This window comes from Amblyomma maculatum, chromosome 10 (genome assembly GCF_055883805.1).
Source record: "Amblyomma maculatum isolate TAMU_Amacu chromosome 10, ASM5588380v1, whole genome shotgun sequence".
Taxonomy (NCBI): Eukaryota; Metazoa; Arthropoda; class Arachnida; order Ixodida; family Ixodidae; genus Amblyomma; species Amblyomma maculatum.
In genome coordinates, this window is record NC_139353.1 from 166,878,845 (window position 1) to 166,903,499 (window position 24,655).

Sequence of the window (24,655 nt, forward strand, 5' to 3'; positions counted from 1 at the left end):
TGGTGTACATGTCATTAATGTGATCAGGTCATCGTGTATTTATATCCATTAGGGAGGATTTATATTCGCTCCCATTATTTTCCAAGAGCCACATATCTTTCGATTCGTGGCGCCTTTTCCGTAAGCGTGTCCGGCAGCCTAGCACAATGGTTTTGTCATCGGGGTGGCATCTTCGTATCAGACAGCACAATTCGTTGGGTCACATCGACCAATGCAAAACAAAACCTCCGCAATGGCGAGAATACAGCAGCGAAGGGGAAGGCAAAGGCAAACGGCGCGCGGTGCTGCGCGCTGCTAGTGAGTGAGTGAAAAACTTTATTAAGTATATTTAAGAGAGGGGGATGTGTAGGTGGGGTCCCTAGTCCGGGACTCCAGCGGCTGCCGCTGCTACCCGCGCACGTGTCACGAGGGCCCGTTGGGCCTCTAGTCCAGAGCTGGATAGGGCAGCCTCCCACCCCTCAATTGTTGGCACTGCATTCGGATCATCTGGAGGATTGTGTGGGCAGGTCCACACCATGTGGTGCAGGCCTGCCTTTTCCCCGCAATATTTGCATTTGGGGTCGCAGAACCCGGGGTGTATTGTGTTTAAACGGGCTGGTGTGTTATATGTACCTGTCTGTAAGCGTCGCCATCTAACTTCCTCCGCTTTGGAGAGCCCCTTGGCTGGGGTTGGTTATTTTCTGCGAGAGAGTCTGCAGTGCTGTAACCTCTCCGCATACGTCGCCAGAGGGCCGGGATAGGGCGGTGTGAATGATGGAGGGGTCGAGTCCCAGGGGAGGAGAGCTCGGGCAGCGGCATGGGCGCACTCGTTCCCTTCAACGCCTTGATGTCCCGGTGTCCAGACGAGGCATTTGTCTTGTTCGGGGTGTCCATAATTTTTCAATATTCTGGCAGCCTGGGACATATTCGCCCTTTGATGTAGTTGCGGTAGGCAGCCATAGAGTCTGTTATTATATAGGCGCAGGTGGTATGCGTGGCGGCTAAAGCAATGGCCACCTCCTCCGCCATTTCTATATTGTCATTGCAGATGGTGAGGGCATCAACCAGTTGTTGTTGGTGAATCACAACCGCTACTGTGTACCCCGCTTCTGACTTTGCTGCGTCTACGTAGTAGAATTCAGTGTCCGTCCCGTACTTTTCCTGGATGTATTTGGCCCGCGCCTTCCGGCACCCTTCTACATTGAAGGCGGCGGTGGGGGCCCCCTGCGGAGGCGCACAGAACTAGAATCTGCTGACATAGGCGGCGTCATCGCAATGTATGGCGCCGGCTGAGGAGTGCGCCCACTACCCAATTCTAGCTCACTTTAATGCGGGGATAGCAGCGGGGGCAGCAGGGCATCCTACGGAGAAAGGGCACACGTTGCAGTCTTTTGCACAGAGTGTCTTGAATAGTCACAAAGTATCTAAGCAGATTAGCTGATGCGCTTTCTTTCCCTGTTTTCTTCTTTCGCCCCTTCCTTTCCTTTATTTCCCTGATCGTTTCATTTCCGCCGGCCGCAGTTTAGCTGCTAAGAGCTGCCGCGGTTAACGCAATCTTTTTTTTTTTTTACTCAGTTGTTTGCATTACCAAAAAAATAACAACCAAAATTGAAGATGATTAACAGAAGATAATAGATTAACAGCGGTGGTATGCGCGTGTGTTGCTCTACACTGTTCCACTTGCACAGAGGCATCCGGCACGCAGTTTCGAGGTTCGTAACCTGTCTTCACACGTCCTGTCTGCTGCAGAGATTCAGGTGCTGAGCCGTGGTGTGAACTTTAACCAAGGGAAGCTCCCGGACCCAAGAAAAGTGATCTGCTCCGTCGAGGGAGCAATCCGCCAGCTTGACTCAGATGTTCAGGACGAAGTCCGGACAACAGCTGTTGGGATCCTATCCCGTATCAACGAGAAATGTCAGTCTGCCCTTTCGAAAGCTGAGCGCTTGGCCCTCGGCTCCTTAAAAAGCAACCCTGACATTGCCGTCCTGCCCGCGGACAAGGGGAACGTGACAGTGGTACTCAACCGTTCAACTTACCAACATAAAATGACGAGCATGCTAGGTGATGAGTCTATGTACCAAAAGCTGGCCAAGGATCCGACCTCGAAAATACAGACCGAGTTGCAAAAACTGCTCTCGCATATATTTGAGGGTCTCCCGCCATCAAAAAAGTGGCTTTATTATCACCTTCTTTGCACCAATGGCTCCGCGCCAGCAATATATGGCCTCCCGAAAATTCACAAGACCGGAATTCCGTTACGACCCATAGTTGACTTTACAAGATCGCCCCTCCACAAACTATCAGGGTACCTACACAACGTCCTTGCGCCTTTGGTTGGAAAGACAGACACATATATCCGCAACACGGCTGATTTCATAAACAAGGTTGCCGGCACCGTTTTGGAGGACGTCGACGTACTGGTATCATTTGACGTGTGCTCCCTGTTCACAAGCATTCCTGTCGGGCTTGCTATCGACACGTGTAGAGACCTTCTGTCAAAGGACGCATCTTTCCAAGACCGTACACCATTTGATGTCATTGAGCTCTGCAACCTCTTAAGCTTCTGCCTAAGCAACACATACTTCACGCACAATGGATCCATATATAAGCAAACATTCGGAACCGCTTTTGGGGCGTCCATCTCTGTTACTACAGCCAATCTGGTGACGGAAGCAATCGAAGGAAAAGCTTTGCAGACGTTCCAACCTCGACCTAAAGTGTTCTTGAGGTATGTAGACGATTGCTTCTGCATTCTCAACAAGCAGCAACTACAACGCTTTTTGGATCACTTGAACAGTATAGAGGCCTCCATCAAATTCACTGTAGAAGAAGAAGCCAACGGAAGCATTCCATTTCTGGATGCCCTAGTGACACGCTCGCCGTCCAGCCTAAAGTTTAGCGTCTACAGAAAGCCCACCCACTCAGGAAGGTACCTCGACTTCAAATCGGTGCACCCATTAGCTCACAAACGCTCAGTAGTAGCATCACTCGTAAACCGGGCAGTACGCACGTGTTCCGATGAGCATATGCTCAAACAGGAATTGGAAGTTATAACAACAAACCTGCAAAAGAACGGATATCCAAAAAAGTTTATTCAAAGCATAACCAAACGACAGATCGAAAAGCATTCCCAGCCGGAGCCCATACGTTCCCGGGTATCATATATAAGATACCGTGTGACGATTGCAGCTCTGTCTACATCGGCGAGACTGAAAATCTGCCCAGGCGACTAAAAGAGCACCGCAATGATGTCGCCAAGAGCCGGACAGCGTCAAACGCTGTGGCAGAGCATGCGCAAAAGGAAGGCTACGAAATTGCTTGGGATGACGTGGAAATCGTCGCTACCGAAAGAAACCTGTCAGCACGACTGCACCTGGAATCTTTGATTATCCAGTCAACGGCAAACGCTATCAACAGAACAAAGGGAAACCTTCCCCCGGCTTACGCAAAATCATTACATCGCCTTTTTAAAGCTATTTAAGCGCCTCTTCTATCGCCCCGTTCTTCATTGTGAACAAGGAACCCGTAGGTGTTCCGAAACGTCTTCTATTTTGACAAGTGGTCAGTGACCCTACAGAATAACTACGCATCTGTAAATAAATAAATAAATTCATTATTTGACTCGGTATTCGAAGGCAATTTTTCCTTATATTCATATTCGATTCATATTTGAAAATTTCAATATTTGTACGCTGCTACTAAAAACATGATATTTAACAAAGACAACCCACACAAAAGTGCAAAATGACAGAGCATTTTAATAATTCTATAAATCACAGCAGTACACAGGCAACATGATTTTCAAGACACAAAAAAAAAATAGGGTTGCTATGACATATGACAGTGAACATACAAAAGTGCAAGCCAAGATGGCACTGAATTTCCTCCAACATGCAAAGGTACACTGACATGATTTTCAACACAAGCAACCAAAAGGCAAAACAATTGAGCACCTAACTAATTTCCTCTAAATCATAATAGAAGATCAGTAAAAATAGTTAAAATTCACCTGGATACACTAAGCACTTTGGCCATCAGAGGCAGTTTCTGTCCTTAAGACTTCTCTTACAGGCACTGAACAGTAAGCACATCCTGTGCTCCTTGTAGCTGGAGTTGATGCAGCCACAACACCCATATAACACCTTCCCAGGAGCTGGAGTTGATGCAGCCACAACACCCACACAACACCCTCCCAGGAGCTTATCGACCGTTCTCGTAGCCTGGGAACAGTTGCTGCAGTGCCGTCCGCAGGGACTTGTTGCCCACCAAAGTGAACTTGTCGCCCAGCTCCTGACGACACGTAGGGCAGCTAAACACCTCAGCCTTGAAGGAACGCTGCAGACAGCTCTGCAAGAGAAAAAGCTTTTGTGAATATTTCCAATAGTGGGTTTCACTTCCTCATCATCAGCTGGACTATAGCCAGTGAAGGGTCTCTCCCGTATTCCTCTACTTAACCCGGTCCTGTGCTAGCTGCATCCATTTGACCCCCTGCGAACTTCTTAACCTCATGCACCCACCTAACTTTCTGCCGCCCCCTGCTACTCTTGCTATCCCTTGGAATCCAGTTTTTTACCCTTAGCAGTGTCCAGAAATCCAATATTTCAAAAACAAATTATTCAACTTTATTATTCAAAGTTAACAGACACCCTGGATAACACGCGATATCATACACCAGAAGCGAAAAATAAAATGATTAAAGAAACAATTGCAACTTGGCGTAAAATTACAGGAGACTCTCGCGCAATCAATCCGTGTTTTAAAAAATTAGTATTTTCACGCCGTCATTACCAAACTTTTTAAAGAACGCACCAGAAAAGTTCTGGGATTATATAAGCGGAAAAAAGGCCGTTTTGTCTAAGATATCAGTCAACAATTCCATAATTACTGACCAGAGAGCCATTGCGCAGCATTTTAACACTAACTTTGAAAGCGTATTTTTAAAATCTATTTCATATACCCCTTCAGCCGCACAGTTTAACGACGCAGAAGTAAATTTTGTTTCTTCTTGTTCTATGCTTCTGAACTTGAAAACCAACAAAACATGTGGCCCCGACAACATTCCAAACATCTCCCTACGGCGATATGCAGAACCATTGGTAAAGTTCTTGTGTGTACTGTTTAAAACATCCTTGCACACTGAAAAGTTGCCAGATGACTGGAAGACTGCCCGAGTTGTCCCTGTACCCAACAGAATCGTTTGCTCTTGGCTAACTACCGCCCTATGTCCCTAATTTCTTCGTGTTGTAAATTAGTTGAGCACGTTGTTGCCAATCGCATAAATGAATTCTTAAATCTGCACTCTGTTCTATCTAAATTTCAGCATGGTTTTCATAAAGAATATTCGACAGTAAACCAATTAATAGCAATCATTCACTCGCTTGCATTTGCCCCAGACAGTAATGGTCAAGTTGATCTAATATTCCTAGATTTCAGCAAAGCATTTGAAAAAGTCTCTCATGACAAATTAATTTTAAAACTTAAAGCAATTGGCCTTCCTGACATGTTGGTTACTTGGATTTCAGATTATTTAACAAACCGCAAACAGTATGTATCAATTAATGGAGAGGAATCGGACGGTCTTGCAGTCACTTCTGGAGTGCCACAAGGGAGTGTACTCGGGCCTTTAATATTTCTTATTTATATTAATGATATTGTTGAAACAGTTCCTGGAATGGAGATTCGTTTGTTTGCAGATGACTGCGTGCTGTACCAGGATATTAGATGCTCTAATTGAGCTTGAGGTTTCTCTAATGTCCTTGCATGGTGCCAGAAATGGGGCATGGTCATACCGTATTTACTCGCATAATGCTAGCACCCCCAACATTGTGAGTAAAAAATCTGAACTTTTTTCCCTCACATAATCATTGCACCACCAATATTACCACCGCGAGAGTCGTCTGCAAGTAGTAACAAGCGCCATCTTTGGAGCGCTACTGAACCTAGCTGGCCTCGTGTGCACGCGCTACCAGGCGGCGATAGAGTGCTTGGGTAGATCATCATCATCGGTTATGCTCGCCTTTTTTTTTTTTACCTCCATGATGCTCGTAGTCTTCGCCACTTTGCGAGATGTCTCCGCGTCTCGTTGTCGTTGTTCTTTCGTTCCGTCCGTGTTACTTGCTTTGTTTCACTGTCTACTGTGTTGTTGGTGCTGCATCGCGATGGGGCAGTATGCAGGTTATACAGCTGCTTTTAAGCTGAAAGCTTTCGAGTATGGGCTGCAGCACAGCAACCGCGCTGCCAGCAGGCACTTCGACGTCAACGAGTTCAGTGTAATGCGCTACTGGAGACAACAATTGCAGTGCCGATACGAACTCGGATCAAGTCTCTGATAAAAAAGTAGAACTGTATGGTCTGTTGTGAGCATTTTATCACGGAACGTCGGGAGTGATGATGAGGCTGCGTGCGGTAAATAAAGCGCTTTAGCAGTTCGTGCTTTTGGCGACCCTGAACTTTTATAACAAGGGTAAGTTCTGCTCGAAAGTAATGTTTTGGTTATATCTACAATAGCTGACCTAAGAATCTCGATTCGCACTTATTTAAATTTGCCTTTAGCGCTCCAAAACATTTGCTCGAAAATCTTCCCCGCATAATTATCGCACCCCCCCAAATTGGCATCAATTTTCCGCGAAAAAAAGTGCAAGCATTATGCGAGTAAATACATTAAATAAAGAAATGAGCAATTTCCTTCGCGTGACATGTAAAAAAAATGTATTTCTTTTCAGGTATTACCTTGGGAACTCACCATTACATGAAGTTTCCAGTTTTAAATACCTAGGTGTAACATTACCTAACAACCTGTCCTGGAATTCACATGTTACGAATATCTGCTTGTCCGCATTTCATCAAGCTAGGTTTTCTGCAAAACAAACTTTCGAAAGCTCCAGCTGAAGATAAATTAATCACCTATAATTCATTATTCAGGCCTAAGCTCGAGTGTGCATGCATGGTGTGGGATCCTTATACTAAAACCGATGTTAAAAAACTTGAAAGAATTCAAAGAAAAGCCGTAAGATGATTTATTTGTTTTAAGTTTTCGCCGTTTCATTCCCCATCTGCGTTAATGAATATTAACAATATCCAACCCCTTGAGACACAAAGAAAAAATATCCGTCGAGAATTCCTTTCCCTGCTCATAAATAACAAGTTGGCGCTTGATCCTGCACCCTACGTATCCTTTTTAACTACACGCCCTACATGTCGAATGGAAGGAAGAAACAAGCTCAAACGGACGGAATGTATAGAAAGGCGAGACAGACTCATGAGCTGACTAATAACCAAATGCCAAAGTGCATAAGAAAATTCAATTGCGACAAAATCATGGTCCTGATATCAAACAGCAACTATCGAAACCGTCCCCGATTGAAATACGTAAGCTCTTGTGGGAATAGAGCAACGGACGGTTGGTTGACACACGTGTCACCAAGTTTGTGACACGTCACCATCATCCCGATGCCCTTACTCCATACTTTGCTCGAACTGACACATTTAAATTTTCCTTTTTCCCACGTACCATAGCAGAGTGGAATCTTCCAGCACAATGACTGACAGAGCATAGTCAAGCTGCACGTTTCATTTTGTTTATTTTGTTCCTTTGTATTTGTAATATCTGCTTGTGTATTTGTTCTGCTTGGATCTGTACAATGATGTGCAGTATGAAATAAATAAAAAATATTTGAAAACATGAAATTTGGAACTTTCCAAATTACTTGAAAACTATCAAATACAATGAACCATTTTGAAATCACTTTAAAATGTGATAGAGAATTTTGTGAAGAGGGCCTTCCCGACTGTGCACAAAATCATCAGATACAATTACAGTGACGCAAATGGTTTTCGGCACTTTCTCCAGGCTCATTCAGTCATTTGAGCGTTTGGCTAATTCGGACAATTTTTTCCAGTTTGCTGACGGCTGAGTTACTAAAAGGCATACGGACTCGTGTATAACATTTATACTGGATTTTTCAGCATAAATTCTAATTTAGTTTTACAGTCAAACTTCATTACAACGAACTAGCACGGGGGCGCGAACATAGTTCATTATATCCGATATTCGTTATAAAAGTGCGCGCCCAAATCCCTGTAAATAAGTTTGCTAATAAAGCGAAACAAAATGCGCACCAATAAGGGCAACACAAAGGTGCAAAAACACACAAGTTTTTCATTAAAAAATAGGTAAAAGGCACGTAAACGTGTGGGCGATTTCAATACACTTCAGTGGCGCCGCCTGAGTTCTGGCACAGCCGTTTATGACCTCCAAAATCACCGCACACGGGGCTGTGATCTCGAAGGCGATAAGCCGTTGAGGGTAGTGTTTATTGTCGCCGCTAAATGACGTGCAACGCGAACGTGCGGGCGATTTAAACACACTTCTGCAGTGGCCGATTCGATTGATTAAACAATCTCGATGTTGATATTTTTTCCCGGATCTTTTACGTATTTTTTGACGTTTTAATGCAAAAAAACTCCTTCGTTATAACCAATCTAGCGTCAAATTTTGAAATTTTTCTTCGTTATACAGAAAGAACTCTCATAGAAATAAACCATAGACCAACCAAACTTTGATTTTAGTTCGTTTTATCCAATAATTCGCTATATCCATGTTCTTTATTGCGAGGTTCGACTGTATTTGCAAATATCATGTGACTTCTAAAATATAAAAGGTGAACAATGTTTGATATTTTTTCATTTTCTGTCTGCTTTTCCTTGATATTTGATATTTGAAGACATCTTTTTCTTCTCATAATCGTATCGGAAAATTTCCATATTCGCACACCCCTAATTACTTTGTCTTTGCACAAGATTACCTGCTGATGCTCATATTTCTTTTTAATTCTTGACTAGGCTGTCATTAACTCGCATTTGTTTCCAGAGCCATTTAGCAAGCTTCCTGTCTCTTAATACTACACCTTCCATTTTGTGTTTCTTAGCTCCTTGTGTGCAACACAATTTAATTTGAACTTTTTTTCTTCCTTGTTTTCTGACCCATGGGCAGGTACCAGTAAGTAAGTGGTAAAATACGTAACAGTGGTATGGATAGCGGGCGGTAAGACAGGTAGCTCACCAAGTGCACAAATCCATGCAGCCTAAGGCCAACATCCTCTTACCTGCATAATGCATGATCCCATTGCAGTTACTTGCATTGTCATTGAAATGAGTTTGAGATGAGTTTGGATATCCTCCAGGAATGCTGCCTCATATGGCATGCACACAAGGCAGGAGGACAAAAAAGCATGTGTGGCTCCTCAGCATCTTGCACAGGTTTCGAGGCTATGAAGAACATTGTTTTAAGGGGGGACATGGCTCTTAAAGTTACTTTTCGAATTTTTGACTAAATTTGATGAAACCTGGTATTCTGATTCAGTTTCTTGCACTAATTTCAAATATGTAACTATTTTTCCAATTGGCCAATTAGTTCAAGAGATAATGAAATTAATTGTTCATAATTTGCAGAAAAAATTAAAAATAACCGCACTACAAAAAGTCAAGATGGACACATTGCTAGATACTAGAAAGCATAATGAATACAATATTAGGAGCACTTTTTTGATATAACAAATATTAGCGATGTTATAGCAGTTCAAAGTTTTAAATTTTGCTCTAAATCCTACAGGAGGGCACCCACATTTGGAACAGTGGTCTTTGAACTGCTGTAACATCGCTAATATTTGCTATATCAAAAAAGTGCTCCTAACACTGTATTTCCTATTCTTTCAAGTACCTTGCAAAGTGTTCATGTGAATTTTTTATGGTGCAGTTATTTTTTCATTGTATCTGCAAATTATGAACAAATATTTAGTTTATATTTTCAACTAATTGGCCAACTGGGAAAATAATTATATTTGAAATCAGTGCAAGAAACTGAATCAGAATACCAGGTTTTATCAAATTTAGTCAAAAATTAGGAAAAATAGTTTTAAGAGCGATGTCCCCGCTTAAAAGCAGAATACAGCAAAATGACCTGCTCCTGGATCAATGCACCACACCCAAGTGACACTGCAGGGTGTGAAGCTGGTTTTTCTTCCCAAAACTACTAACAGATGCCGGGATCACACGGAACGCCAAGCATTATTTTAAGCGATTTCTCGTGCGTCATTTTTTGGCAAAGCTTGAATGCGAGAACCACAACCTCCAGATTAGTCTTTTAGATGCTCTGCATTTTATTGCAATGGTGTGGGATCGTGTCTCGTACAAATGTGATGTCATGGAATCTGTGGCGACCATGTCGCAGGAGTGCGACGAGACTGGGACAGGCTTGGCGTCGAGTGTTCTGCAGGCGATTTATCACCGCGGACGACAACCTTGGGACCTGTGAGCTGCACTTAATCGATAAAATAGTGAGCAACTCGAAATTTCGAGCAGCAATGACAATGATTATCGTCGCATCTTCAACGAAGTCCAGCCGTCGACAAGCAAAACAATGCATGCCCTGAACATTCTGACCAGTTCTACGGGTCTTGAATATTTGAGGCCTGGGTTTTAAAAATATCATCATCATCATCAGCCTGACTATATCCACTGCAGGGCGAAGGCCTCTCCCATTTGTCTCCACTTAACCCGGTTCTGTGCTAGCTGCATCCACTGTTTTAAAACATCCAATGCGAAATCTACTGCACTGTTCAAGCTGAAATGGCGTTCACAAAGTGGTAAAATGTAGTCTACGTTATTTGATAAGTGATTCAACATCGATACTTGCATATATTTTCCAGAATCGACGAGAAACTGCTCTCGGCATCGTGCACAATTTTCGCAGAAGAGAGTCGAAAAGATGCTTTGACATGGTGCGCCATCTGTCAAGCAGCGAGGCAAGTGCCCCAACGGCCAGGATGGCGCTTGCCTCGCTGCTTGACAGATGGCGCACCATGTCAAAGCATCTTTTCGACTCTCTTCTGCGAAAATTGTGCACGCCGCCGAGAACAGTTTTTTGTTGATTCTGGAAAATCTATGCAAGTATTGATGTTGAATCACTTATCAAATAACGTAGATCACATTTTCCTACTTTGTGAACGCTAGTTCAGCTCGAACAGTGCAATTGATTTTGCATAGTATTTTTTTAAAACCAAGGCCTCAAATATTCAAGACCCTGTACAGCATCCGAGCGCATTGGAGAAAGCCCATCAGTCCAGATTCTGCCTCCGATTGACATAGACCGCAGCTGTTTTGATCTTCACAAATGGAAGAGATTGAGAATGTGCCCACGTGACAGGGCCTCACCTTGCACAGGGTGTGTCCGCAGGGCGTGGTGACTGGCTCGCAGGCCAGCTCCTGGCAACAGACGCACGTGAAGACCTCCTGGACTCTGTCGAGGAAAGCCACACGGCCCTTGGTCACCGCCGCCAGGCACTCGCTCCACAGGTGCTCATTGCACTTATCGGCGTCTATCACCTGGCGCACCAACGGCTCCAGGGTCCAGGTGGTGCAACGCTTCTTGGGGCTGGCACCATCACTCGAGCTGACTGCAAGACACAACATGGCAACTCTTTCAACACAGCAACTTGACAGGTTCAGCCGTACTGGCCTGTTTCAACACATGGATACCTGTATCGCTCAAGAGGAAAGTATGCAACAGTTGCACTATACCTGTACTCACATATGAGGCTGAAACATGAGGCTAGCAAAAAGGGTTCTACTTAAGTTGAGGACAACGCAGGGGGCTATGGAACCACAATTGGTAGGTGTAACATTAAGAGATATGAAGCGCACAGAGTGGGTCAGAGAAATAACTCCAGTTAATGACATTCTAGTGGAAATCAAGAAGAAATGGGCATGGGCAGTACATGTAATGCGAAGAGAGGATAACCAATGGTCGTTCAGGGTAACAAACTGGATTCTAAGGGAAGGAAAACGTAGCAGGGGGCGGCAGAAAGTTAGGTGGGAAGATGAGGTTTAGAAGTTCGCAGGGGTCAAGTGGATACAGCTAGTACAGGACCAGTTTAATTGGAGGAGTATGGAAGAGGCTTTCGCTCTGCAGTGGGTATAGTCCAGCTGATGATGACGACGTATCACTATCACACCACATTCTGCAGCAAAAAGATGGCCAACTACATACAGTCTTTGTCAACAGTTTGGAACCCAGGGGATCCGCTTTTGAGCCACACTGTGTGGCTTGTACTACATCCAAATCCTTCTAAGCTAGAGCTCTGTATGGGCTCAAACGGGCTGAAATTCCATACCCGGCAAGGCCCACAGGCCAGGCTTGGGCCGCTAAGAAGCCCTCCTCCTTGTGCTCGGGCTGGGCCCAGACCAAGGTATATTTTTCTCGGGCGGGCCGGGCCGGACACCCCGATCCCAAGAACATCTAACCTTCATGAAAGCGAAAATACGGCGATGGTGCAATAAGCGTTTAGAATGCACAGCATTTTTCGTGTCCTTCCCACACGAAAGCTTCTGAGTTCTTTCCCGGTGTCGAACCATGCCTCCTCGCCATGAACAGATCTTCAATCAATGATCAAGCAGATGGGCTCAACCACTTGTTTAGATTTAGAGCTAGCACACTTTTGGAGATGCAAAGAAGCCATTTTACCCAAAATTTGCTTTCCTCGCTGAGAACGCGTTAGTCATTCCAGCCTCAAGTTCGACACCGAAAAAAAATTCGGCGCTATCGGATTCATTATCCAATAAATGCCTCAATCCTTCATCAATGCAGAACTTCTTGGTTCTGCATAATAAGTAAGAATGAATATTCGACGATGTGCTATAAATTTGTCATCTTCAACGTGAGAACTCAACATTTCAAGATCGTCGATAAACTCAGCATCCCGAATTTTTCATTTTTTGTATCATCGCTTCAAATGGAATTACAGCATTTCGGGCCCCGGTACGCATACTGTATAATGAGCCAATTCTCTATCGTTACCACATGAGCACCAAAACTTTTTTGCATTGGCTTATGACAAAAATTGTGGTGAGAAATGGGCGGCAATATATGTGCATGTTCACAAGGCATGCGCTCTCTGCAGTCTGTTATGCTGTCCCACTTTTTGACAAAGCACGGGTACGTCCGTTTGCTTGACATTCGGATGCTGCTCTTCAAGGGCATTAAAGGGAAATGGCAAACTAATACCCGTGCCAAATTGCAGATTAAATACCATTCGCGTCGAATGACATCCGTTACATTTGTTTGCTGCCATATGATAATGGCATTCAATGAAAATGATATTAGGTATTGAATGAGTTAGAGGAACTCATTCACCTACGATCACCAAGGAGATATGTTAATCTCAACAACAGAGACTTGGAAGGAATATACACCCAAAATAAACTACAAAGCTATGAAAGAACTACAAGCATTATAATACTACTGCACATGTGGCAAATTTCTAAATTATATGAAATAATCCAAATGGCATCACAAAAGTGGAAGCTTCTACTCTCGCTACCAGCTAAACCCGTAGCAACTGCATTCAGCACATGGGCGGCCAACAAAATCTGTCTAGATGTTGGAGCAGCATCAATCACACCTGTTGCAGTCTGTTGGCACCAACACAGCAGATTCCTGGCTCCGCTCTCAAAAAAAGCTAGCTAAAATTGGTTGATCTCATAAATAATATGCACCTGAATATCGTCATCATCATCCTGACTATACCCACTGTAGAGCGAAGGCCTCTCCCGTATTCCTCCAATTAACCCGGTCCTATGGTAGCTGCATCCACTTGACCCCTGCGAACTTGTTAACCTCATCCGCCCACCTAACTTTCTGCCGCCCCTGCTACGCTTTCCTTCCCTTGGAGTCCAGTTTGTTGCCCTAAGTGACCATCGGTTATCCTCTCTTCGCACTACATGTCCTGCCCATGTCCATTTCTTCTTCTTAATTTCCACTAGAATGTCGATAACTTGAGTTATTTCTCTGACCCACTTTGCACGCTTCCTGTCTCTTAATGTTACCCCTACCCTTTTTCGTTCCATAGCCCTCTGCGTTGTCTTCAACTAAGTCGTTACCCTCTTGGTTAGCCTCCACGTTTCAGTCCCATAGGTGAGTACAGGTAAGATGCAACTGGTGTATAAATTCCACTTGAGCGATACCAGTAAGCTGCTAGTCATGATCTGCGAGTGCTTGCCAAATGCGCTCAATCCCAATCTTATTCTTTTTCATGGTTCGGATCTGCGGTTACTACCTGTCCTAAGTAGACATTCGCCAACTACTTCCAGTGCTTTGCTACCTAACGTAGACTGCTGTTCCTTCCCGAGGCTGTTGAAGATTACCTTAGACTTCTGCACATTGATTTTCAAGCCTACCTTTTTACTTTGCCTGTCTAGGTCATCAATCGTTCTTTGCAGCTCATCTCCTGAGTTACTTAGCAAGGCAATGTCATCAGGAAATCGCATATTACTGATCATATTGCCTTATATTTTAATGTGCTTCAATAATCAATGTTTTGGTACCGATGTGAGCGAAACACGACGGCGAAGTTCGTTGACTGATATGACGTTTCCTTCTCGTTTCGGCGCTGCTTCGCTGATTGGTTAAGCATGCACTTTAGATTTTATAATCAAATGTTCTTCAAGTTACAAGGTGTTACAAATAAAAGGTGTTTTATTTCCGCGTGTGTTCTTGAAGCTCTTGTAAAGACAGGTACTGTAAACTCGGGTAAATACGGTGTTGTCAACAAGCCCTCAGATCCCAAGGCAGCTGACAACGTTCGAGTCTCGGCAAAATCACTGAACAGTCTGAAATCACGTGGCTGATCATTTCTGCCGACGCTCCACAGAAGGCCCAAGTACTTTCGAGATCGCTCGTGAAGCGCGTTCGCCACACCCGAGTCCGCAGCGTGCTTCTGCTAGCATATAGTTGTCATATAGACGTTCCCGGCTGATGACCTCCTTGCTGCCCCTGTACAGGCACAGGGTAGGCTTCGTCTTAGCTCCTGTACGCTGTTCCTCCATCTCTGCCTTTCGCACTTGTTCTTGAACTTTCGCATAAATAGTGCTCGAGAGATCTGCGGCAGCAGCAGCAATGGACGCCGGCAGAACACCAAAACAGCGATGCAGAGTTGCTGATGGTCGGATCCACCTCGTAGATACTCCCGCAAAGATGGTGTGGAACAACATCTGGTGGGCTAGGCTATCTTTTGGGCAGACGGAGAAGCCGGTCCTCATAGCACAGCTTTGCAGTGTCATTACCATGGTAACGACGCTGCCAAAAAGCGCAGCTACAGGTTGAATTGGACAGGCAACCATGGTGGATACCTCCCGATATGTTAACAGAAAGCTGCGTTTCTCCCAGGTTCCACCCAAGTCGAGTGCTGGGCGAGCGAAATCGGAGTGAGGCTCCCTCTCACACCGGCTCACATGTGCTGTTCTTTTTTTTCTTGTATTTAGAATTTTATTAACCAAATAACTGTCGTTTCTGCGCGCCAATTTTTGTAATTCTTTTTGAACTGACGTTGGAACGGTGCAAAGAACCTAGAGGTTGGCTGGAATTAGAGGCCTGACGAATGTCACTGTGAACCTTTAATCTCATCATCCACCCACCTAATTTTCTTCCACCCCCCTGCTACGATTTCCTTCCCTTGGAATCCAGTTTGTTACCCTAAGAGACCATCGGTTATCCTCTCTTCGCACTACATTTCCTGCACATGCCCATTTCTTCTTAATGCAGGAATCATTAAGAACGATCGCCAAACCATAATGAGCTTTTCGAAGGAGCGATGACTGCAATGAAATTTCTCCTCACAGCATTGCAGCACCAGCAGCTTGTACGGCGCAGTTGATCCGATACCGCGCTGTAGCTCCACTGCTAGGGCATCACCGAATTTACGCCTTTCTTCTACTGTGAGACAGTTGAGTTCACGGTAAGCAGTTCCATGAGTAGACACTTCACTATAGCGATGATCACTTTTAGGTGCCCTCCGCTGTGGCTTCAGTGCGAAACAGTTGAGTAAGCCTAGCCACGACTAGTACCGCATTTACGCGCATATTGCTCGCACCCCCAACATTGGGCGTCGAAAATATAATTTTTTTTCCTCGCATCATCATCATCATCATCAGCCTGATTATACCCACTGCAGGGCGAAGGCCTCTCCCATATTTCTCCACTTAACCCGGTTCTGTGCTAGCTGCATCCACTTGACCCCTGCGAACTTCTTAATCTCATCAGCCCACCTAACTTTCTGCCGCCCCCTGCTACGCTTACCTTCCCTTAGAATCCAGTTTCTTACCCTCAGCGACCATCGGTTATCCTCTCTTCGCACTACATGTGCCTGCCCATGTCCATTTCTTCTTCTTAATTTCCACTAGAATGTCGTTAACTTGAGTTATTTCTCTGACCCACTCTGCACGCTTTCTGTCTCTTAATGTTAACCCTACCATTTTTCGTTCCATAGCCCTCTGGGTTGTCCTCAACTTAAGTAGAACTCTCTTGGTTAGCCTCCACGTTTCAGCCCCATAGGTGAGTACAGGCAAGATGCAACTGTTGTATACTTTCCTCTTGAGCTATACCGGTAAGCTGCTAGTCATAATCTGCGAGTGCTTGCCAAATGCGCTCCATCCCAATCTTATTCTTCTTGTTATTTCCTTTTCGTGGTCGGGATCTGCGGTTACTACCTGTCCTAAGTAGACATATTCGCCTACTACTTCCAGTATTTCGCTACCTAATGTAAACTGCTGTTCTTTCCCGAGGCTCTTGAACATTACTTTAGTCTTCAGCATATTGATTTTCAAGCCTACCTTTCTACTTTTTCTGTCTAGGTCATCAATCATTATTTGCAGTTCATCCCCCGAGTTGCTTAGCAAGGCAATGTCATCAGCAAATCGCAGATTACTGAGGTATTCTCCATCTACCCTTATCCCTAACTGCTCCCATTCCAAGTCTCTGAATACTTCCTCTAAACAAGCTGTGAATAGTACTGGGGAGATTGTGTCTCCTTGCCTAACACCTTTCTTTATGGGAATTTTGTTGCTTTCTTTATGTAGAACTATGGTTGCTGTGCAGCCACTATATATATCTTCCAGCACTTTCACGTACGGCTCGTCTACCCCCTGATTTCGCAATGCCTGCATCACCGTCGAGGTTTCAACTGAGTCAAATGCTTTTTCGTAATCAATGAATGCTATGTATAAGCGCTGGTTATATTCCGAGCATTTTTCTATCACCTGATTGATGGTATGGATATGATCGATAGTAGAGTACCGTTTCCGAAACCCTGCTTGATCCTTTGCTTGATTGCAGTCTAAGTTTGTCCTGATTCTATTACGATTACCTTAGTAAATACCTTATACGTAACAGACAGTAAGCTGATTGGTCTGTAATTTTTAAGGTCCTTAGAGTCCCCTTTCTTGTGAATGAGGATAATGTTTGCATTCTTCCATGCTTCCGGTACCGTCGATGACACCAGGCACTGCGTATACAGGATGCAGCGGTGGCGTAGCGGTAGAACATCCGCCTCGCATGCAAGAGGACCGGGGCTCAAATCCCGGTGCCGCGCAAAGAGAGAGAGAAAAAAAAAAAGAAATCCGCGTGTCGATGGAATTGCATATACAGGTTTGGGGTGCGACCTGATGCCGGTGGTGGAGGAAGACGAAGAAGTCAGGGAGCTGTCAGGCTGCCTGCTCGTCTCTGCGAAATCTGTTTGATTTTCCATTTAATACTCGATATATATATCCCAAATAGCCTATATTGCAAGATCCTGACATGTTATCAGCGGCGGGTGCGGCTCCACCGGTGCCGCACCCTGGATCATCACCTGAGTGTTCTTCTGGCATCACGTCAGGCCTACCTCAGCAGACTGTGCCAGCTCTGCAATCACCACCCGTCATCCCAACCTGTGTATCATGCGGTCACCTGTCATCACCAGGTACTTCAGGACTCTCACCCTCTGATGCTCATCTACAACACGCATCTGGTCCTTCCACCGCAAGCTGGGATCGGCTGATGCCTACAGGTCAGGATGATTTTCCTGATAGCTCAGATACTTCGTCTGCCATTACCTGTATAGATGCTGCGGCGAAGTCTGCTCAAGAGCCAGACAAATTTATTCAAGTGCCATCGAAGCGTCGCCGCAGCTCGAGGCGGTCGAATTTCAGTGTCGACGCAACTAACGCTTCTAAAGCGCCCAAGTGCAACCTCACAGTAATCATAAAACCAGTAGATATCGGATATCGTATTACTCGCTTTAATCCGCTGGCAATGAGGCAAGCATTTGAATCTCTGGGTCCAGATGCCGTCCTTCAAGTTCGCCCCAACGAGCAGCTTAATCTTCTGGCAGTTGGCACCCGAACCGCGGTCGCTACTGAAGCCTTTTACAAATACGATCAATAGCAGGAATTGCAGTGCAAGCATACGAGCCCCGACCAAACAACTGTGGCGTAGGAGTAATCAAGGGTGTGCCCCTGGATCTTTCTCAAGAAGATATCTACTCGGCACTATTACAGAGAGTTCCAATAAAATCGGTGCGCCGTCTGGGAAATTCCGAAAATATCCGCATTGTGTTTGTGACAGAATCTGCGCCAGAATACGTTATTCTTGGATATACAAGATACCGTGTGCATGAATACATCCAAAAACCACGACAATGTGGTAGATGTCAGCGCTTCGGTCATGTGACTACAGCTTGCCGACTAGCCTTGCGCTGCCCACGCTGTGGGGGAAATCATGACCGTACCACCTGCCCAAGTGACATCCCCATTTGTCCCAACTGCGGAAAGCAGCATGAGGCAACGTTTTCTAGCTGCACTGCCTACCAAAAGGAGAAACTAATCTATAAGTACAAGATATCCAACAATACCGACTACAAGTCAGCAAAAGCTGCTTTAATTGACCAAAATCAAATCAGGAGTAGTCATCACAGAAAAAAACAATTGACGGGAAAGAAATCACAAGGACAGTCACAGAAACATGATGATGCTCATCCTAGAATTGATGACGTGGTTGAATTTCCTCCTCTTCCACAACAATCAGAGGTTCAACAACCATCTGTACCAAGCCCACAAAAAATTACTGTACAGCAGCCTCATTCGAGGAGTGCATCCCGGAACCGCTCATGCGAAACCTCTATTCGCAGAAACTCTGACATTTCTAGTTCCCAACTGTGCTCACTTGTTGAGGCTGTTCGTGCTTTTCTTATACCACTCTCCTCGCCGGTGGCGAAAGCCATCCTTACAATTCTTGATTTCATATCTCCCCTCCTGGCACAATGGCGGTAGCAGACAAACAGTCGTCTGCTCCACCCAGCGTGCAAGCCATCCGAAATAAGGCCACCATCTTTCAATGGAATGCCTGCAGCCTCCACCCCCGTCTCTCTGACTTTCGACACTTCGTCTTCAAGCATCGTTTCCCTATAATTGCTATATCAGAATCTCGGCTTAATACTACAATCCGTCTCTCAGGCTACACAGTACTGCAATCAACAACTGGTACAGACCTCAGTAAAGTTCTTCTGGCTATCCGGAAAGACGTCAACTTCATCCAGCATCCCATACCAACTGATCCACATAATGAGTACGTTGCAGCCACTTTAAAGTGCATGAACATGCAGTTTACAGTAATTGCTGCCTACATACCACCTCGTGCTAATTTCAATATTGAACGCCTACAAGATATCATGTGAAGTACCCCTGTGCCACACATTATAACGGGAGATTTCAACGCACATCATCCTGCTTAGGGAGGCGTCAGATCGACAGCCAGAGGCCGGCAGCTATTCGACTTCGCACTTTCCAACAATTTATTATTTCTCAACGACGGCCAAGCAACTTACTATCAAGGAGCACGGTCCAGTGCTCTTGATATCTCCATGATCTCTGCTGATCTGTCAGCTTCAACAACCTGGTCTGTAGACATTGAGACTCATGGCAGCGATCACCTACCTACATATATTGAGGTTTGTGGCTTTTCTCTCGCCTCTCAGCGGCATAAAGTTCGCTACACAAACTGGGACGCTTTCGCTGATGCCGTAGAAAAGCAGGATCTGTCGAACTTAAGTTATGACTCCTTCATTGCTGCAGTAGCACATGCTCAAACATTGCACACGAGAGTCCTCCACCTGCCAAAGGTGTACTCAGCAGTTGACGCCGAATATGAAAAACTTCGAGCAATACGTCGCAGAGCAGAAAGACGAGCGCGCAAGACACTTTCTAGAGACGATATCCGCACTTCTAGGCGAGCACAAAAACACGTTCAACGCCATTTGGACAAGCTAGACAGAAGGAAATGGACATCTTTTTGTGCAAAATTAGATCCTAGAAAGCCACTATCTAAAGTGTGGAGTATTGTACGAAGCTTAAGAAGTCAGCCTTCACAACTACATCCTTTCGAGTGCGTGGCTCTAAATGCCAATACTACTTGTCTTCATGTAGCAGAGACTTTCTGTTCAAAGATGATTGCTCCATTAGCAGCTCCTTCACTACAAAATGTGCTCCCCACCTCTGTCCCGTCGCCCAACACTTCTTTCCTAGACGAACTGTTCACTATGGAAGAACTTCAAGCTGCGCTAGCAGTTACCAACAAAAGATCTTGCCCAGGGCCTGACCATGTTAGCTACACTTCGCTGTCGCGTCTTGGAAGAAAAGTCAAAACTCAGCTGCTTACCATCTATAACAACTCTTGGATAGCTGGCAGCCTTGTAGAGAGCTGGAAGACTGCGCGCGTAATACCCGTTCTTAAACCTGGTAAGCCATCAATAGATCTAAACGCTTATCGTCCTATTGCACTGCTAAGCTGTGTCGGGAAATTGATGGAAAAAATGGTTCATTCACGCCTTACCTGGGACTTGACGAATAGGGGAATTTACCCTCCATCAATGTCTGGCTTCCGAAAAGGCCGAAGCAGTATTGATAATGTTATAGCTCTTGCCAACTGTGTCAGGCGCAGCAAAGCTGAGCGGTCTCTAATTATTGGTGTTTTTCTTGACGTTAAAGGAGCATTTGATAATGTCACGCACGAGGCGATTCATTCAGCCTTGCGTTCAATTGGCATTGCTGGACGAATGTATAACTGGCTTTCTGACTATCTTCGGGATAGGACCATTTACATGTCAACGGATCAAGGTGACACGTCCTTACATCATGTGTCTCGTGGCGTTCCTCAGGGAGGGATTTTAAGTCCAACCCTCTTCAATATATCTCTTCTTGGTTTGGACAGGTCCTTGCCACCTACTGTTCAAATCTCCCTCTACGCAGATGACATCTGCATATGGTGCTCCGGAAGAAACAGGCGCATTGTGCATGCTCAGCTACAAAAAGCAATAGTTGGCATTGCATTATTTTTAAACAAGCGAGGTCTTGTTATATCTCCAGAAAAGTGCGCAGCAATTTCATTTTCACGACGTGATCTCTCCCGTTATGTACTGAAAGTTGCTGGCAGTCCTATACCGTATGTCAACCATCAAAAATTTCTAGGTGTGACCTTTGATAGGTCTCTTTCATGGTCACCACACGTTCAACAACTTAAGACCAAACTCTCTTCATACGTATCTATATTCCGTATGCTCTCAACGACCAGAAGAGGCTGCTCTACCGATTCCTTATTACGGCTTTATGGAGCACTTTGTGAAGGTCTTCTGCGTTATAGCCTCCCTGTTCTTCAAGGCCTCTCGCAGTCAAGCATTAAACTACTTGAAGCCATGCAGGCCAAAGCTTTGAGAGTGTGCCTTGGTCTTCCAAAAAACACTTCCACAGTGGGCACTCTGGCGGAGAGCAGACGTCTATCTGTAACCGTGCTGATACCGCAGGAGCTGCTTCGCGTCCAGCTGCGCTTTGCACGTGAACCTACCCACCCGTTTTCAGAGCAAAGCTTGACATCACTCTCCAATCTACTGCCTGCGCAATATCAACATGCAGTACTGTCATCTTTCCCACCATGGAGGTTTGCTTCATGGCAAATTTCGACAACTATACCTGGCATCAAAAGAAAAGCCCACACCCCAGGACCCGCACTTAAATACTTCGCCCTTGAGCACATCTGTGCACGCTACAGTCATCATTGCCACATCTATACTGATGGCTCTGTCACAGCTATTTCTTCATCCATCGGCGTGTGGATACCATCAATGCACACCACAATCTCGGCAACACTCAGTCATCGCACTTCAGCTGTGGCTACTGAGTTAGCAGCTCTGAGAGAAGCAATTATATATATTCTACAACAACGCCCTGCAGCATGGGTTATCTTCAGCGATTGTCGCGCTGCACTACAATTGCTTAAATCATCAAGAATTCAGGAAGAGCTCGTCATTGACATAAATGAGCTACACACAGAGGCCTATGACCTGAGTCACAGCATTGTGCTACAGTGGTTACCTGCTCACTGCGGCATCGCGGGCAACGACCTCGCAGACGCAGCTGAAAAAGAACTAAAAGATTCCACAAGGACAATTTCAATACCATTCTCACGAAGAGATGCAGCAAGACTTGTAGCAACTGAATCGTGGCGATTGCAACGCTCTCTGTGGTGTGACCCGAACCATCAATATCGACCTCTACAACGAATAGATCCCACTTGCGTCTTTCGAATTCCTCACAATTTGAACAGGTGGCATCGAAACTGTCTACACAGAATCCGCCTAAATGTGTCATACACAAACTACTTCCTACATAAAATAGGCATAGCGAACAGGCCTCTGTGCTCTACATGTGATGTGTGTGAAAATTTTGAACATTTGGTAACATCCTGTCAACGGTTTACTGCACATCGCAGGACACTGCGCAATAATTTAAGCTTACCTAAAGAAACAGCCTTGCGCCTTGAACATGTCCTGGGTCCTTGGTGCGACGGATCGTCTGCTGCGCGAGCTACCAAGGCCTTACTAACTTTTCTGAAGGACACAGGGTTGATTAATACCCTTTAAAACTCATCTGTGTGTGATTATGTGCGTGTGAAAGTTAACTTTTCTTAAGGACACAGGGTTGATCAATACCCTTTAAAACTCATCTGTGTGTGCTTATGTGCTTGTGAAAGTGTGCGACACCGATTCTCTTTTTTTCTCATTTATTTCCCCTTCCCCTCCCACAATCTGTCACCCTCATCCCTCAACCCTCATCAGGAGTAGCATGCTAGGCTTACCACCAGGCAGACATCTCCTGTTGCCATTAAAATATACATCTATCTATCTATCTGATGCCGGTGAACACCTCCGGCAACGCACTCCCTCACCCAGAACAGAGTTGGCCACCCTGGTGCAGTAATTGGCCACAACCTCCAATGATAAGCTCCATAAAACCCCGGCCCTCAGTCACCAGCGGCTGCGGAACAACTGACCACGGCGGCGGTCAGACCTGTGACGCAGCAGGGGGTGCTAAGAAAGCCTGGCTCCGCTGGACAGGCCGCCATTGGAAACTGACCCTGGCAATGTTTAATGCTAGAACCCTAGCTAGTGAAGCTAGTTTAGCAGTGCTGTTAGAGGAACTAGAGGGCATGAAATGGGATGTCATAGGGCTTAGTGAGGTTAGGAGGCCGAATGAGGCATATACTGTACTGAAGGAAGGGCATGTACTGTGTTATCGAGGTTTACCAGAGAGGCGACAGCTAGGAGTAGGTTTTGTTGTCAATAAGTATATAGCGGGTAATACAGATGAATTCGATAGTATTAATGAGAGGGTTGCAGGCATCGTAATTAGGCTCGCATAATCATCGCGCCACCAATATTACCACAGCGAGAGTCGTCTGCTAGTAGCAACAAGTACCATCTTTGGAGTGCTCCTGAACCAAGCTGGCCTCGTTGTGTGCACGCGCTACCAGGTGGCGATAGCATGCTCGGGTTGAATGTCTTAGTGACGATATAAGCCAGTTTGGAAACGGGGCCAATATTATTCTGCTAGGGGACATGAACGGCCACATCGACGATCTGCATGGATACACGAATTGTAATGGGAAGCTAATGCTAGATTTCTGTGATCGACAAGATCTAGTTATAGTAAATAGAGAAACAAAATGTGAAGGCCAAATCACGTGGGAATTCCGCAACAGGCAGATGACCATTGACTATTGTCTAATGTCACAGGAAATTTATAGCTAGGTCACAAAAATGGAAATAGACGAAGAAGGGGAGTGCAGTCTGGGAAGTGATCATAAACGTATTAGTCTGCAGATGGGGCCCTTGATGAAAAGAGAAATGGAACTTGGACAAAAAATAAATGCAAAATTAAACAATCAAATAGCACAGATAGCAGCAGACATAGAAGAAGCAATAGAGAAAAGCCCCATGGAAGACTGGGATTATGAACAGGTAGAACTACTCCTAAGGAGGAAAATTAAAGAGGTTAAAGTAGCAAACCGTTGGAATGGAAAGAGGAAGCCACAGAGCTGGTAGAATAAAGAAATCAGGGAAGCTATTGAACAACGACGGGCTGTTTCAAGGGAACACCTAGTGGCAAAGAAAGCACATGTATCTCAGGAGGAAATCGACCAAAAATGGGAATCATATCGACAAAAGAGACTTGAGGTACAGGCCCTCGTCCAAAGTAAAATAAAACAGTCCACTGATCGCTGGATGGCTGACATAGACGATGCCTCTAGAGGCGGAACAAGAAAATTCTGAAACCGTATAAGCTGGCTAGGGAAAAAGAATCAAAGAAAGCAAGATCGGATTAAAGATAACCAGGGAAATTGTTTAAAAAGAGACAAAGCAGTGAACTACATTACATCAGTTATAGCGGAGTCATTTAAAAGCGACGATAGAGTAATCTCCGCAAATCAGGAAGCAACACAAGGTAGCAGAATACAAAGCAGCTTAGAACTGACCAATCT

General features: G+C 45.1%; 1 protein-coding gene across 5 annotated transcripts in view; it reads right to left on the reverse strand.

Annotated features, from left to right (window-relative positions):
* Nucleotides 1-3,698: 3,698 nt before the first annotated feature.
* LOC146177871 (E3 ubiquitin-protein ligase UHRF1-like) overlaps nt 3,699-24,655 on the reverse strand; it is a 209,499-nt gene continuing 188,542 nt past the window's right edge. For all 5 annotated transcript variants that reach the window (XM_084580625.1, XM_084580626.1, XM_084580623.1 and 2 more), the window contains 2 exons: nt 11,191-11,432; nt 3,699-4,326 (listed from right to left, as the gene is read on the reverse strand). In XM_084580625.1, the coding sequence (XP_084436751.1) occupies nt 4,180-4,326; nt 11,191-11,432 (389 nt within the window). In that variant the 3' untranslated portion in view covers nt 3,699-4,179. The remainder of the gene's footprint in view (nt 4,327-11,190; nt 11,433-24,655) is intronic.